Source organism: Rhopilema esculentum, chromosome 12 (assembly GCF_057945365.1).
Source record: "Rhopilema esculentum isolate cy_ngs chromosome 12, ASM5794536v1, whole genome shotgun sequence".
NCBI lineage: Eukaryota > Metazoa > Cnidaria > Scyphozoa > Rhizostomeae > Rhizostomatidae > Rhopilema > Rhopilema esculentum.
This window is the reverse complement of record NC_142826.1, coordinates 8,767,399-8,784,619: the sequence shown is the minus strand read 5'-3', so window position 1 is coordinate 8,784,619 and position 17,221 is coordinate 8,767,399. Positions and strand designations below refer to the sequence as shown.

The 17,221-nt window shown below is 33.7% G+C and overlaps 1 protein-coding gene across 1 annotated transcript; it reads right to left on the bottom strand.

Moving 5' to 3' along the window:
* Window positions 1-1,934: 1,934 nt before the first annotated feature.
* On the bottom strand, window positions 1,935-17,221 carry LOC135681750 (RAC-gamma serine/threonine-protein kinase). The gene is made up of 17 exons (XM_065196350.2): window positions 16,984-17,221; window positions 15,912-16,003; window positions 13,600-13,722; window positions 12,934-12,985; window positions 11,573-11,632; window positions 10,956-11,061; window positions 10,109-10,162; window positions 9,480-9,557; window positions 8,979-9,044; window positions 8,246-8,314; window positions 7,529-7,651; window positions 6,817-6,945; window positions 5,823-5,954; window positions 5,085-5,167; window positions 4,588-4,675; window positions 4,162-4,267; window positions 1,935-3,062 (listed from the first exon to the last, which is right to left on the bottom strand). The coding sequence occupies exons 2-17, from the start codon at window positions 15,958-15,960 to the stop codon at window positions 3,004-3,006; spliced, it is 1,377 nt and encodes a 458-aa protein (XP_065052422.1). The 5' UTR covers window positions 15,961-16,003; window positions 16,984-17,221; the 3' UTR covers window positions 1,935-3,003.

Genomic DNA, 17,221 nt, shown 5'->3' with positions numbered 1-17,221 from the left:
AGAAAGTATGACGTGAAAAGATATGTTCTTCAAATTTGGATAACACGTTCAATTGGGATTACATAATCCAAAAGACCATTATTAAATATGTACCAAACCAGAAAAATTTGAAGTCTTTTTTGTTTGGTATTGAAACAATCTAATAATTTATTCATAGAAATATAGCTTAGCTAGTTTCAAATTGACCCCCTTATAAGATTAGCATTATAAAAACAATTTTTCATATACATTTTTTTTTAAGAACTGTTCTGTTTTGAAAGAAATCCCACTGTATAATTATTATACCCTCGATCTCCATCTCCTTATTTCAGAGTTTTGATGATATATTAACCTCGGTGTTATTTAATAAGGAACTGCATAAGGAAAGACATTTCCGTGTTGTGGCATACAAATATTATGGCAGACACTGAAAGGGCAAGAAAAAAGACACAACCAGGAGGCTGATAGAGTTGTAAATTTTGAATGCCAAAATAATTTACTGTGAAACTAAGGGGCGTCGTGGCCAATGAATTCTAGAGGGGCCAGAAAGAAACATTTTCCGACAAAAGTTCTTTGATTTATTTCAATCTAATGAAAGCATTTCATGTAAGTGTTAAGGGGGGCGTGACCTACATATAGATCAGTAGAAGGGTAGATCAAGTTACTACCCAAGGCGACACCATGGTTGCCGCAGAAGGGGGAAATTTTTTTATAATCTTAATGCTTCAAGTTCACCAGAAATTGCATTCTTTGGAGTAAATTTTAATAATAAAATCTTATTCTTAAAATGAGTATCAACTGGCGGAAAGCGACGGTATTGATCGTCTTCATTGTTCCCCTTTATAAGTGTTTTACCTTATACAACATAACTGCATAATTTTTCAAGTCTGGGACAAAATTTTCAAATCTGGCGATAGGCACAAAATTGACACTTTCCGGTCTTCAATATCAAAAATATATATAATTTATGACTAATATTGAGCAATATCCGTAACCAAATTTGGCCTTTGAAGATTCGGATTTTAACTGACAAAATCCGATTAGCAAATCACTCTATGGGGGAGATCGGTAAATCCTGCGAAATCATTTTGTTTTTGTGGAAATCTAGTATTCCCTTGACAAAAGTGAATTGCTCCTCGAAAATACTTAAGTTCAGGTAATTTATGTCGCTTAAAAGTTCGTTTCATTTTTCCGTTTTACCCAGAGCTCAAGTGTGAGAATTTTCCGACATAACAGTAATTTTTTTTAGAAAATCCCTCAAGTTTTGAAAACAGAGGGAGCCACGGCCCCCCTCCCCCAGGCCACGACGTGCTTGGTGGCAGCTCTGTTTCTTTGATGCCATTTTAACGTACCAAAAAAAAATTCCTTCATGGCTAGAGCTTGAAGCCCATTTTTTAAAGCCCAAGAAATAAAAGTAGAAATCGAAGAAATATTGAGTGCCTGCGAACTGACAGGATTTTAATTTGCAGAATTTTGAATTGAAGTATTTTTTTCAATGAAATATTCTTGATGCAGCTATTGCAAATGAGTGACTAAAACATCTGATTAATTACAAAGTCCTTTTAAATTAATTTCATCTTATCAGGGGCGTCGGAAGCGAGGGGGGTATGAAGCCCCCCAAAAATTGTCAAACTGTGGTATGTTCCCTCTATAACAGTGTCCTGAATAGGAAGCAATACAATGGGGTGCCCCCTCCCCCAATATGAATTTCGTTCCGATGGCACAGTATTAATGAAGATTACTTTTTACATGTCTGTTGAATAGTGGGCTGGTAACGCTTTACCTGTTAGAACCTTTAGAATCAACCTGTTCTGCACACCAAACCCAAAACTTCATTACGAAAATATTAAAACATAAATCAATTCGAAATCGCGACATGGTCTATATCAATGTGCATAAATCTTTCAATTTTCTTGGCTTCAAAAGAACAACAAACAACGAAAAAGAGGCGAAAATTAACAGAATATATCGTATTTAATAAAAACTGCGAAGATAAGGACTACTAGAATAGCAAAAAATGTTCATCTTCTATCTTAAAATTATCAAAAATGTTAGAAATCAAATACTACAAAACTAGCCATTTTATGGATTACACAAGCCCCTCCTTATCTTGTCTACAAAATTAATTGATATTTCCAAAAAAAATTATCAGAGTTCATTAAACATGTTAGAAGAAGGTGCATAAGCAACGAAACAAAGTTATTCAATAGAAAAATTTCCATCTTTCACAAATCAAATTATTACTAGCTCTTTAGGATGTAGCCAAGAATTAAATTTATTAGGATAGGTTCATTGGCGATTGATAAGTTATCATAACAAACAGTTTTTGTCTTCATCATCGAAATTTTACTTTCCAATGCAACAAGTTAAATGATTCAAACATTCAACTAATCACCTTTTTAATTTAAAACAATAAAAAAATTTCACTACAAAACGGTTGAAACAACCATACAGTGGTGGTACCTAACGACAATCTACCTTGGCGTTGCATGTATAAACCCCCCTGCTACTACGTAATTTAAACGATGTTAACCAAGCGAATCCTTATGACAGAGACCTATTGCAGAATATCAAACAGGGGTTGCACGGGGCTGGATGACATACAATATCCAATTCGAAAGACGTCATGTCGTTTGTCATTTCAGTAGCCTTTAAGTGAACCACAGAAAGAAATGAGTGTAAAAATAATGTTTGATAAAATAAGTCATCAACTCGGCTGCAGGCAGAGCATCGAATTTATATACGACCTTTACAGTATGATACTACTATTAAAACTGAGATCATAGGATTGAAACTATCATAGGATTGAAATGAGATGATTATCTTCACCTGCGCGATAACCCCCCCCCCCCCCCCCAAAAACAAAACATTCTTATTCTCTTAACGACAACGAATGCTTAGTAAATAACTAGCAAAAACGATAGTTTATTTCCCAAAACGTTTGGTAAATTTTCCAAAGATTAATAAAACTATTTTACGTCAAGACATTGGTACACAGACAAGAAGAATTTTCCGCGCAAATAGTTACTTTTTTTGATATGCGAATTCTCCAAAAACTGGCTTGCTCGCGTCTTCGGATAGAACTACAAAAAAATGTATAAAATCTTTAGTTCAACATTTTTTGAAAACTCAATTAATTTCTTGTTTAAGGAAGCTTTGCGAACTTTTGCTGCTTGGTCGGTCGAGGACAATCATGTTTCCCGCATTTTGCTTTGAAGTTTGAAGGCACTACAGCAAAAAGCCGCGTGTAAACTAGGGATTTGGGAACCTTCTGGCAAAAAATTTGCTTTTTTAATCCCCCAAACAATTTCCAACAGGTTCTTATAATTGAGGTTTAATCATTTAATTTATATACTTTTTTACAAAAAACCAAAAAGGTGACAAGAAATTGAAATGTTAAAATAAAACTCAAAATGCACAATGTATGTTAAAATAAAATTTATTGGTATTATTTTATATACTGTACTGTATCATTGATCAATTGTTGGACAATGTTGGTACACTAATTAAAATTTAGAATGAAGAACCGACAAGATTTAATGCTATTTTTTGATAACCAGCATCAATATATACTCTGTAGAAATTAAGAACTTAACTAAGAACCTATTTAGCCTAAACTGTCAATAAATACCCAATAATACAAGAACCTGTTTTGCCAAACCCTGAAAAAAGTAGGTTCTTACACGCGGCTTCCTACTGTATGTCCCGTCAGTCAACCGTTCAGAGTTAACGATAGGCTTTGCAGCGTGTTTGAAATCGAGAAACATGGATGATTGGCCGATTGGTTCCGTAACAATAGGTCTATTGTATAGTCTAACCAATGAGAATTTAAATGGCCAACGAAAAGTATGACTCAAATGTAAACGCTGTGTATAGACTAATACAAGCCACTAAATATCTCATTCACCCAAAGGGGACACATTTTAACAGAAAAATTCTTGCTTAAATATTGCTAGTATGCTTCATTTTTATCTTTGAATTCTTCAATCTCGTAAGAAATTCATTAAAAGTTCGTTCAAAAAATTTCTAATCCAGGAAACATTTCTTGCAGAATTGCAATTTAAAAATTTATAATGAGAAGGGCTTACAAGCAGTGGATTAAAGAACTGAACGCTTCTCAACTGCAATTATTAGACAACAAATGGAAATAACGTATATTGTTGTGAAATCGAGAGGACAAACCTGAGCTCTCTGGTGGCGTTAAGCGTGGAGTTTCCGTAGTGAATTCAGGGTCGAAGTTTCCTACATCTGATTCGCCCTTGATCTCAGGCTTGAATGGCGGACGGAGCTGCAAAATGACAAATTAAATCCACAAATGAACAGTACCATAAACTATTTGACAATCACATAGAACATTTGTACATAAATATGAAATGTAAATCGTAGAAAATCGTAAGCAGAGAGGTGCTAAATGACACGAAATTCTTAACAGATTAAATAGGTGGCAGGAAGTAAAAAGAAATAAAAGAATGAGATAAAGGGAAATGTAGGCACAGAGAGAGAACAAAGTAACATATCATAAACAAGTGAAAATATAACATATATAGTTAAAATATGCTGATTTTACAGTTTTTTGCAAGAAGGAAAAAACGTGTAATCTTTGTTCACCTTTCTATTATAAACATCATCCCAGCTAATGCCATGGAAAAATGGGTGCTCCATCACTTCATATGCGTCACGACTACCTCCGCCAAGTCTGCAGACAAAAATAATCAACACTTGTAACAAGTGGCGATTTCATAAACAACTGTACAGGCGTACTGAACACTTGTTTAATAAAATCCCTAAATTTTCCATTAACATCAACTGAGATCATAAATGAACATAAGCGGTAAATCTGGTGGTGACCTACTAATTTTCTATATATGCAAAGATTACAGTGAGATATTGACAGGGAGAAATGTTTTGAGGATGAATCATTTGTCCTGGACGTGAGGTGATGTAGATACGTCAATTCAATTCCTTAATAGCAATCAATACTCGAAAGGTTAGACTTGCACATGTATTGACGGACAGAGTGGGAAGTTTCCTATTTGAAGGGACAGTTCATCAACGATTTTCAACATAAACACGACTTTGGTGTATTAGAGCTGGAAATAGTTTACCTTTTCTTGGAATCCTTTGTCAAAAGGCCAGAAAGAACATTTTTAGAAACCTCTGACAATCGCGAAGGAAAGCGAACTTCCTCCTGAAAGCAAAAGTAATAAACATTGTAAAAAAAGCTTGAAAATTGATCTGTTCGAAAAAATTTTTGCAGCCCATACAGATAACTATACAATGGAATTACAGATTTAAAAGGTAATAAATTATTTATTGGAAAAGATCTACCTATGCTTGGTTGCAGTATTTACTCTCGTAAAAAAGATGGCAGCCCTGCACACAGTGTTCAAACATAAACTATAAAGTATTCAATTTTTGAATTATTTAAGGTAAGTAATTATTGGTTTAAGACATAGATTTTCAGATTTTCAGAAACATGATTAAATGAATAGGGCTAGAAGTCAAATGAGATCTACGTAAACTAAAATTGACATGGAAGCTTAGAACTTAAGTGATCTTGAAACAAGGCAACATGATTTTGAAACAAAATTTAATCATTATACTTCCAAAGGCTACCTCATTTAAAAATAATGTTTCAGCTCATTATCAAGATTAGAAAAACTATATTACACCTCGAAATAAATAGTTAGCAGCGCATTTCTTTCTACAACAACACATAAATTCATCAACGGCTCTTTGTCATGCGGACATAAACTTTAAGCTAGAAACCTAGGACTCTCCACACTTCCAATAGCTTGTTTAAAGTAGCAAAAGTTAGTGCTTGACGCAATTTAACTACTTACACTGAGAATAAGCTCAAACAAAACTTCATGATCCCTGTTGTAAAATGGCAGCCTTCCACATAACATTTCGTATAAAACAACACCAAAGCCCCACCAATCAACGCTGCGACCGTAATCATTGTCTTCAAGCACCTGCGAAAAGGAGACGGGCCTGATTTGAATCTTCCTGTTATTTACTGTGAATCTATAGGTAAATGCAATTAATTTGGCCTTACCAACAAAGTGATAACGAAATGACACTTAGTCTAAGAGGCCATTAGCATCCCGTAATACTGCTATTAAACAAAACCTCTTCATTTAAGGCCCCTTCACATTAACGTTCTGAGGACAAAACGCGCTCCTCTTTGTACATTGAAAAGTTTATCACTCTAACATTTTAATGTATCGAAAAATGCTCTTTCGTTGGTAAACAGCATTTATCGAAAAATAAAGATGAAATAAAAAAGATGTATGGAAAATCCCAAATCTTCAGCTACATAGAAATTGCAAGTTATTTATTGTAAACAGGAAATTCTCAGTACAATCTTTTGATTCACCCCCACTAGAGCATAAAATTTTAAAGAGCAATGTGTGTTCTACTTTGAGATAATACGTCAGCAGATAGCAGAAAATATCTATAAATTTGACTCAAAAGTTTCAAAACAGAAAAACTTTTTTACAGATAATCAGTGTTTCCGTAAATCTACAGTAGAATGTCGGACCCATTCGTTTGACAATCCGTAGAATAACAATAAAGCCGGGCTCAAGAAAAATTATAAAGATTCCGAAGATAGTTTCGCTTAAATAATACGGAAAAAAGTATAGAGAGCTTCGAATAGATACAAATACCTCTCGCTAACAAAATATGTTTAACATATATGAAAAGATTCCCAAGAAAAAGGAAAAGAAGACAAAGAAAAACATAGTCCATAAATATTTCTGTTTGGGCCTAGTGTATATAAGTCATTATTTCCCAACGCTAACGGACGCAATAGAACACAATCAACGTACAAACCTCTGGAGCGAGGTATTCAGGTGTTCCACAGAATGTTTTTGTTGTGTCCCCAAATGATATATCTTCTTTACATAATCCAAAATCTGTAATCTTTATGTGTCCTTCGGCGTCTAAAAGCAGGTTTTCAAGCTGCAAAGGGGAAAAATCCGAAAAAAATTATTTGTCATCGATAAACAAAAAACTGTCGACATTAAAGTATTACATGTAAAGGGTTAAATTAAGTCATTCTAAGTGCTCAAAAATATGTTACATCGGATAAACTTTTAAAATGCTTGCTTGAACTTCTTTGGGCACGAGAGAGTAATATGAAAAACCATGAAAACTTAATTAAAATAAGGGTGGCACTTGAGGGAGTGTCTATCTCGATAAACTTCAACATATTGAGAACTTCTCGAATCAGCTCGTTGTAGTGCAACACAGTCTAATTCCGCCATATGATTTTGTCGAATTTTGACACGACTGATGAATAATTAAAAACTGACACAGAACTGAAATCGAATTTTAAAGGCTTATGCCACATGCTTTCAAGTAAAACAGACAGAAGGAGCACTTTCATGATGTTGAAACGATCTAGTCCTGGAAATATTGTGGTGCCCAGTTCTTTTCCCATTAAAGCAATGTATAGACTGGCAGTCAAGATATCGTTTCAGCACAAGAGCTTGGGAGTGTGTTGAGATCCATCAAGCTTGAGTTTACAACAGAAGAAAATTACCTTCAAGTCACGATAGACGATATTTCTCTCGTGAAGATACTTGACAGCACAAGTTATTTCTGCTCCATAAAATCTAGAACGCTCTTCTGAGAACACTCTTTCTCGCGACAAATGAAAGAATAGCTGAAATTGAATGAGAAATACTGAAATGAAGTAAGAGACAATACTTCAGCAATATTGTTGTAAAAACACGGAACAGAATTGAAAAATAAACACTAATGATTAAAGGCATTGAGTCATGGTAAATAGGCCTTCTCTATAGGGGGGCCTTTGGTTTCGGCGTGATCGCTGCTGTTTCGTGTGATATTTGCATCCGTTGTTGACAACTTGCTATTGATGGAAATTGTTTTGTTAATCAGTACGAGGTGAGTTCATGTGACCAGTTCCAGGCCAGCCAATAGCATTGTAATGATGAAAATCATGATTCAGCGGATTTTGGCACTTAGGGTATACTTAATCCATTTTATTATGACTCAATGCCTTTAAGAAGAAAACATTTATACTGTAACAAACAAAGGCCTAACTGTTACGATATGTTTGACAACTCACAAAACTCCTACTTCTTCTAAATGATTTTTAAACGAATAACGCATGCAGCGCTAGATAACAAACTACATGATTTTCTCAGCAATAACAGAAACAAAAGCCACAAAAATTCGCAGCATACAGCTGCCATTTTTGCAACAGCTGAGGGTAAATTTTTAAGTAGCGTCTTACCTCTCCACCGTTGACATACTCCATTACAAAACACAGTCTGTCCTTCGTTTGAAAGGAGAACCGCAATTGCTGTAAAATAATTCAACAACAAGAACTTGAATTTTGCATGTACAAAATGAGTGGATGGACTGGAGCTACAAAAATCTTTTTTGTAAAGATTCATCATCATGTTAGAGTGTTAAAGGCAAGATTTAAATCGCCATGAAATTTGTGTCAAAAAAGGCATACAATGGACTCTATTTATGGCATCGCCAAAGTGTTCAGTTACATTTTAAACGAAATTCTAAACATAAAGTAAAGAACAGAAAAAATTTAAGCTTTTTAAATTTTCATTCGCTTGACGAGTTGACGGACTCAAACTGTTTAACATTTAACCAAAATTCAGGATAGCATAGGATAAAGAAATAATCAGTCTTTCTGTTGTGCTATATAATGACGAAACTAGTGAAAAAATCAAAAGTAGCTTGAAAGAAAAATACATTGATCCAAACGCTATAATCCTTTCACAGAAGCAGGCTTTGAAAGATTGCTTCCTGTGACATGCGAAAAAAAGAAACAGGACTTGCAAAAGGTGCTTTAAAAAACACAAATTTCTATGATGACATCTCATTCCACTAAAAGTTTAAAAATGCTAGCTGAGATATCCAGCTTTCAAATGAGTCTTACAGCAAACAGGAAATTTTCAAATCATTAAGACTCAAGATGGTATCATTTAAGCAAAGATTGTACTTACAGTAAGGAAAGGGTGTTTGGCACTTTGAAGGACTCTGTTTTCAGTGAGAGTGTGCTCAACTTCGTCCTACGTGTTGAATAGAAGAAACTGGACATGCTGGTTTTGAGTTATCAAATACTGGCAAATACGCAACAACAGCTAGATGAACAAAAATCTACAATCTTTGACAAAAGATGTTGAGATCTGGCAACCTCTCCTTCCCCTTCTCTACCCAAGCTTCAAGGTTATTTCCCTGCTTTCAAAATACATACGCCCTTGAATAAGAGATGGCTTTGAAAGGTTGTACTTTATAGGCACGCAATACCGCATGTGATGAGGCGTTTATACCGATAGCTGTACCTGGGAATTCAAGCACGTCAAATGCAAAGATAACAGCTTGAAGCTAGTTGGACTGCATAAAGATGTAGTAATATTTAGCAATATGTACTAATACTTGGCAAATAGTGCAAAGATATAAATGCAAGGGAATATTAATGTTTAATCATATAAAAAGAAAAATACCTTCTGAAGGATGACCTCTTTCTTCAATATCTTGATAGCGAATATTTCCCCAGATTTTTTATCTTTGCCTAACATAACCTATAAGTATATAATTATTGAATCAGAAAACCAGAAAAGAAGCTACACCAAAATTATACAAATTCAAATCAAAACAAATTTCAAAGTCTAGTCACCAAAGTAAACGGCTGAGGTGACACTTCATTTTCTACTAATACCATTGTGAAATGCAAAAAAAATATCCGTTGGCCAAAGGAAAACATTGGATGTTTGAATGGCTTTTATAATAACCAAAAACGTTCTTACCTTAAATAAACTCAAAAGAAAAACAAAACAGTGACTTTAAACTTTATACTAGGAAGACAGCAAATTAACTGAAACAATAATTTGTTATAATAGTGATCATTAAAAATAAATATGTTTCAAAAAGATTTGTAATTGTTCTTGTTCCTTTAAAAAATCGTTAATAATCTGTTTATATATTTGTTAACAAGCTTGCATTGGTACATAACGAGAATATTTGGTTTATATGTATCTGAACTAAGCTATACAGTGTCGTATTTTTTTTAATTTCAAATGACACACATCTAAATGGTTTTGGATCAGCAAAAATCAATGAAAGAAATCATCACCTTTCCAAATGTTCCTTTTCCCAAAACTTTCATCATTTCAAAGTCCTCAAGCGTCTAAAACAAGATGACAAATTTTGACAAAAGAAATTCAATCCCTATTGAGAAGGGAAAAGATTTAGACATCTAACAAAAACAATAGTTGATAAAAAGCTTGGTGCTTATATGATTAAAAATATGCTGGTAGATGGATCTGGAAACAAACTTGTGATTTTTAGCAAAACAGAGATGCTCTGACAAAAGCAGTGAGCGATAAATCGAAATTCATCTTCGGCAGTTAAATACAAAAGACAGCTAACCACCACAGATTGATTATACTGTTGATCACTTGGTATAAACATAGACAGAGATGCCGTTTGGTTAAAAAAAGAAGTAAAATGTAAGGGATAGGCTTCAAAGAGAATAAGTGCTTCGATATACTATCAAAGATAGTCAGAAACCCCTTTCTACCAGCCTAGAAAATCGCACATACTAATACAAATACAATTATGCATAGAATTAGAAACGACAATCCTTGCCAAAATTGTTGGAATACTTGTGCAAAGCTGAAGCTTTTTTGAAAAATCAAACAAACATTTCGATAAAAACAAACATCTCTCAGTTCCCCAATATGTACAAAGTAAGCTGTAGCTCAGAAGTGCCATGTCAAATTCATTATTTTTCATACCTTTCCAGGATCATTTTAGCAAAGTAAACTATAAAAATATTGTGAATCCTAAGAATAAAATCCACCTTTCTCTTGATATCAATGCACTAAACCTGAAGATGATAAAATTCAATCTAGAAACATGCTTTTTCGTAAATAAAATTTTCATAACAATAATATAAATAATGAGATTAAATGACTAACTCGATCAGAGTCACTGTCTGAACTTTGTGTGCTGGTTTTGCTTGAAGAATCTTCCTCTTCCTGCAAGCGCTTTGAAATTTCTTCAATTGCATTAACCCATAAAGATCTGAAATCACCAAAAACGTGATCACAACATTAGCAAACCATTCAATTGTTGGACTCTTGGTATTTGAAATACAAGCTTACTAATTGACATTTATCCATGTAACACCATTCTGAGTAACAAGATACAGTTATCCTTAGGCCATTTTTGTTTGCATTCAGGATTAGCCTGTAAAGCTTAATCTGTTAAGGGTTGCACTTTCAAATTTAGATTCTTCTCCATCATCATGCGTTTTATGTGGTACTCGATCAGCCTATAAATCCTTAAATTGGTTAGTTACATTGTAGCCTACTATTTTCCTGACATTCTGAAAATTTTCTACCTCAAGTATTTCTCAAGCACATGGAAGTGATTATTGGCACAGTGGTTTGAATCTAAAAACGTTTACAAAGAAGGTCAATTCCTCAATTCTAAGTCAATCCATCATCTTCATATTGTCTCAATCTTGACAGTTATCAGATTTCATAGTTATCAGACTCACAAAAACATAAAAAGAAGCAAAATCAATATTTACCTTTCCTCGCTTGTTTCAACATGAAAAGTTCTTTCAACAAGTGTTGTTAGCTGGAAACATCTAGAAGATCAATTAATATTTGAAATTTTTACCAAGTACACAATTCACATCTGACAACAGAAAATTTGCAGTAAATTGGGGTTTAAAAATTAGTATTCCAAGTTTGAAAGTAGTGTTGTAGTCCTTCAAATAGGGCTCTGATGAGCAATAGCTGATATTGCATTTATTGTTTGCGTGAGCGTAAAAATCCAATTTTGCAGTGTGTATGCTTGAAAAGTCACAACCAGTAGTGGGGGCCCCTTACCTTGGATGTGCTCTCTCAAAACAACATAAGGCAGTAGTTATGACAAATAGCCTGTTGGAGTCCCTGTTTGCATGGCTATTCTTTACTATTTCACTAGCTAACATATTTCTAAGTCAAAAATCAAAAGAAAATCTACACCAATGGTTTCCTGACGAAATAAAAGTATCAATTGGGCAATTATTGTAATTCAGAAAATTTTGCAAAAAGGCATACCCTCCTGACAAAACTATTTTCCTTCATTTTTACTTGACAGAGCTTGTCAAACTTAAGGGCAGCAGATACCTGTCTGCAAATTGTATATCAAAACTTGGCTTTTAGATTAACACTTCAAATGAGCCCCTCTTTATATTTTGCCACTTCAGTTCCTTAAAATAAATGTCCACCTAAAATTTTCAAAACCTGGAAATCTTGGATTTTTCTTAAGAGAAACTGGGAGATTTGACTGAAAACAGAAAGATCCCAAGAATTTGTTGAATTTTTCAAACAAGTATGCTAGTAGAAAGTATGCTAAGCAAACAGCTAACTACAAAAAACACCATGAAAAACTTGTTCATCATGGTCAACACTCATTAACACTAAAAAATTTGTGTCATGTTATCAACTCCTGTTATCAAAGACTATTTTCCTAGTTCCCTTAAAAGTTTTTATATCTTGACTCGTGTTATTTCTGTAAGAGCAGTTACATTTTGTTATATTTGCTGTATTTAAAGTATATCATAAAATGATATCTACAAATAATTGGTACTTCCCTACATAAATAAGCAACCTTACGTTAAATCACCTAATTACGTTAGTTATGTTACGTTAGTTACGTTAATTACCTATCAAAGTCAGTGAACAATATCAGAAAAATTATCTTCATCAAGATAAATAAATATCCATAGTGCCTTTTCTGATTTGGAAAACCAGGAAAAATTTTCATTAAAAGCTTTTCAGTAAAAATTAAACATTTGCAGATTTTAAGGTATCATTTTTCAAAATGAAAGCATAATTTTGCAAGTGAAATTTAAAAGCATGTCTTTTTGTGAATTTTTACTTCAAAAACAAAACTACAAACCGTATTATGAATGTGTTAGCTTTTGGTTTCTCTGTTTGCATAACCTGTGCTCCTGTAAAGATGTAAAACATAAATATGAAAAATCAATTCTTGGCCTTTTTCTCACTTAAAGAAAAGCATTTCTAAGACATTTCAATGGACATTTCTAAACCATTGAACTTTTTAATCTATGGCTTTAATGTGATAAGCTTGGTATTATTTTTAAACAAAACAAGGGACTAAAGGTATATGTGAAACTAATTACATGATTATTCAATGTCTTACACAGCAGTATGTTCATAATAACATTTAGAAATAGAAATATGCTTGTAATGTAATAATAGAATAAAAATATATTCTTCAAATATCCTTGACCAATAATTGCCATGTTTCTGTTTTCTTGTACTTAAAGTACAAGAAAGAGGCACCAAAATTTTACTTTGAGATCAAATATTCCACTGAATTAAATGATATCACAAGATACCATGTAAACACAGAGCCATAAACTAAATAATAGAATTAAAATACTTTTATAGTGTTTAATTAAAGTATTAAAATACTAAAGGATATAATCCAAAAAACTTTGGGTCAATAGTATTACAAAAAACATGATGCAATGTAAAAGCCGCATCATATTTCTGCAGTTTCTTCTTCTACAATATTGGGGAAAATTCCAAGCAAACTTACTTTCAACAGAGAAATTATTTAGTGGCTCTGTGTTTTCTTTTGCTGGCTTCTCCTTAAAGCCAAGAAAACTTCCATCACTCATCAATTTGAAATATCTTGGTCTCCAGTTCTTTATATATTCCCCTGAAGTTAAATCATTATTGTAAATAGGTAAGACGGAAAGCAATAAGACAAAAGTGGAAAAAATCAATAAAGGACTGAATAAGCGTGGTATAATTGGAAGCGAAACTTAAGTTTTAACTGAAGCAACAAAAGTCGTCCCTAGCTTGTGTCATGTAACAGCGAATTTGCTTTCAGAAGCAGCACTAATGGTTGATGGGACCAGATCCTATTCTATTTAGAGAAATGTGTCTCCTGTGCATATAACAAAATTTTAAGATAGACCACTCAATAGAGAAAATGAGGGGGAGGGAGGTAACTACCCTAATATCCCTGCTGGTGTTTTCACTCTCAACTTAAAACTGTGCAGGTCTAAGTAAGATTTTTCTAGCAGCACCAAAAGCTCTTACTCTATTGAACTAATCTCTAAAGAATGCAATGCTTTAAATTCCTCTTAGAGGCTGCTTCCATCTCTTACAAAGTCAATTTTGAAAGAAATACTTTGCCACTGTGAATGTTAACAAAAATTCTTAAAAAAGGGACTTGCCCTCCCAAGGCCCGCCTGTGGTACTGCCCAGTTGGGGCTCGCAGCGGTACTAGTGGTACCAGTCTAGTACCATTTTATTTTGAAAGCTTGACAAATTTTTGTATTGGATGATTTTCCTTTTTTCTATGATAATTGAATTAATGGCAAAAAGGGAAGAGCAGCGGAATACACCATATCTTAATTCTGACCCTCCTTATCTCAATTCCCATTGAAAGATTGATAGTGAATAAGCCCTTTATGTACACCATGGTACTAGATCACATTTATCTGTTACTGCAGAAGTCTGTGCCATTGTCATTTGTGACACAACATGACATAAAACCATTTGTCTTTCTACAAGCCAACAATGAAAAAAACGTTTGCAGTACTAGATTCCGTTTGCTGCAAAGCCAGTAAACCCTTGAGCTGGCAATATCAGATGAAGTCAACCAAACCGAGGTATTGTATGAAAACTTCTGACCTGCTATTAGAAGACAATTTGGTCATATTAGCTATGAAAACAGATATTTTCCAGGGACCATGCCCCTGCAGCACCCTTCCTCTAGCTGGTTCCTTCTGCTAAAATTTTTTTTGCTTTACTAGTACCATCTTATTTTTGTGCCAGCCAACACTGGTACTGCATTTTGACAAGGCAACCAAAAGTTCATTGGAATTTTAAATGTGATGAGATATCATTTTAGTCAAAAAAGTTCAAATGTATTCCAGTAGCTTGAAATGGAATTAGATACAAAGCAGGGCATAAAACCTACCTTACTGGTTGGTCCCAGGAAATTTTTTTAAACATAATATTTTGCAAGAAGCACCTTTGTTTCTTTCATGTTCATCAAGAGAAAAAAACATGAAGAAAAAACAAATGTATCTTATGTATGTGTCTTGTACAGGTCAGAAAGGGTTTTCTACCTAAGAACCCTTCATAATTTTTTTAAAAATTCTTTTTTGATAAAAGCTTACAGTTTTTCTGGCTTAAAAATCTTTGTTATAGTTTGCAGAATTCTTGAAAATTCTGCAAATTTTTGCTTTGTTGATGTGCGCAAGGCCTCTACTGTATATTGCCTATCATAATGAATTTTACTGATTAAAGCAAGTTTTCTCTAATGCTTTTCGCAAATGAATTCTTCTCAGGGCTCTTACCTATATCTTCATCAAGTAGTTTGTTAAAAACTTCCATGGATACAAGGAAATCATATGATCAATCATTTTAGGCTCATTTTTTTAATTTTTTTCATTCTAATGCCTGCCCTCATCACCCAAAGATAACAGCTATCCCAATTTGATCTCCATTTGTACTTTTATGCCTGTGTGCATTATAGCCAAATTTATATCCTGATTGTAAATATTCTTACCAGTTTATAGCTAGACCCCTATTCCAGATCAATTAAGGCCCTAATTAATGAAAAATAAAACTTTTCAGTCACCAAAACAGAAAATGAAATTGAAGTGATAACAAACTTATCTAAACTTATATATTTTATAAAGCTGGTGACACAGCATTACCGTTTGCTTCCCATTCTCGCAGGAAATTTATGCATGATTTTTATCTGGTCGTAGGAAGGAAAACAACTTTTTGTGCCCTGATACAAAGGTTTTCCAAAATTTTAGAATTATCTTGAGGCTAATTTTTAACTAAGTTAAATACCTTAGCTAGAATCTTATTTAAGTTTCATACCTCTCTTCGAAACCCATCCTTCTTTGACAACTGTGCTTTTATCCTTCATTATAAATTGTTTAGCTTTCAGCTCCTATTCTAAAATCAACTTCCTGTAGGAAATAAAAATATTGTTTGTACTATAATGAATAATTTGTTAATAGTAAAAATGATACTAAAATGAAGAATAAAAATTTATGACAAACAAATCTTACTGCAGGCCAATTTTGCAGTGCCTTAATGCGTGAAAAGTCAAAAAATTGTGCATGAATGCGTGAATACAACCACTATGGGGGAGGGGGGCATGTAACAATTGAAGAAAGTAACTCTAAAATGTTAATATTGATTAATTCATTTAATTTCCTATAACAATGTAAAAATTGCATCCTTTGTGGATTCGTACCTGTCATAATATCATATGTCCAGTAGCAGCAGAGTGGTAGATGTTAAAAAAGGACGCACACGTTTTTGACTTTGTATGAGAAGGGAGGATACATTTTCAATATGAGGTTTGCTTACTCTTTTTGACATAATTGATTTAAAAATAATTGACCCGACATAAAAAAGCAGCTTTTAACTGAAATACACTTGAAATTCTTTTGTATTGTTTCTTTCACTTGTCATCAAGGAAATGGAACTTTTTTAATCAAAGTTTGGTGTCATGTGAACAATTCATGTGAAATATGTAAACTAATAAACGAAGCAAAACACTACAGAAAATTTATAGTGGTCGAAGCCTTGAGCCTAAACAAATCATTCTTGGTTTTAACTTTAGCAACAAAGTTGCAGAAAGTAGCCTGATTGTTCATATTTGAAGTTTAAAAGGCTAGGGCAAAACGCCATAGATGTCAGTAAAGTCAGAATATACAACAAAACACATTCTTGCACAAATAATTTGCATTTATTCATTCAGTTGCCGGGTTAATTCTTCTTCTTTTTTGAAACTTTTCAAACTGTGAAAAGCAATAAAAAACACACATCAAGAAAATACAGAGGTCTTCTCGGCCTTGTTCCATTTTATTTATTTACACGCAACGTGGGCCTAAGGCCTAAACCTGTAAGATAAACATTTTGTACCAGTATAAGTGCTCACCTTCAGCTTGATATGGGGTCTCTCTCTGCCTTGAATCAAACTATAACCTGCGTTTTGTCTCTTATAAAACGTGGGTTGGGAATGCACCGACCTATCTCTCTGTGATCAAAAGAAGCTTCCTTGTACTGGCAAGTTTTCCGTGTTGATCCTCGGGTTGCTGCGCTGAAACGCGTTCATCATCGTTAAACAATAACAATTAGATTAGGGTAGGGGGCTCTCCATATTTGCGGTACTTTTT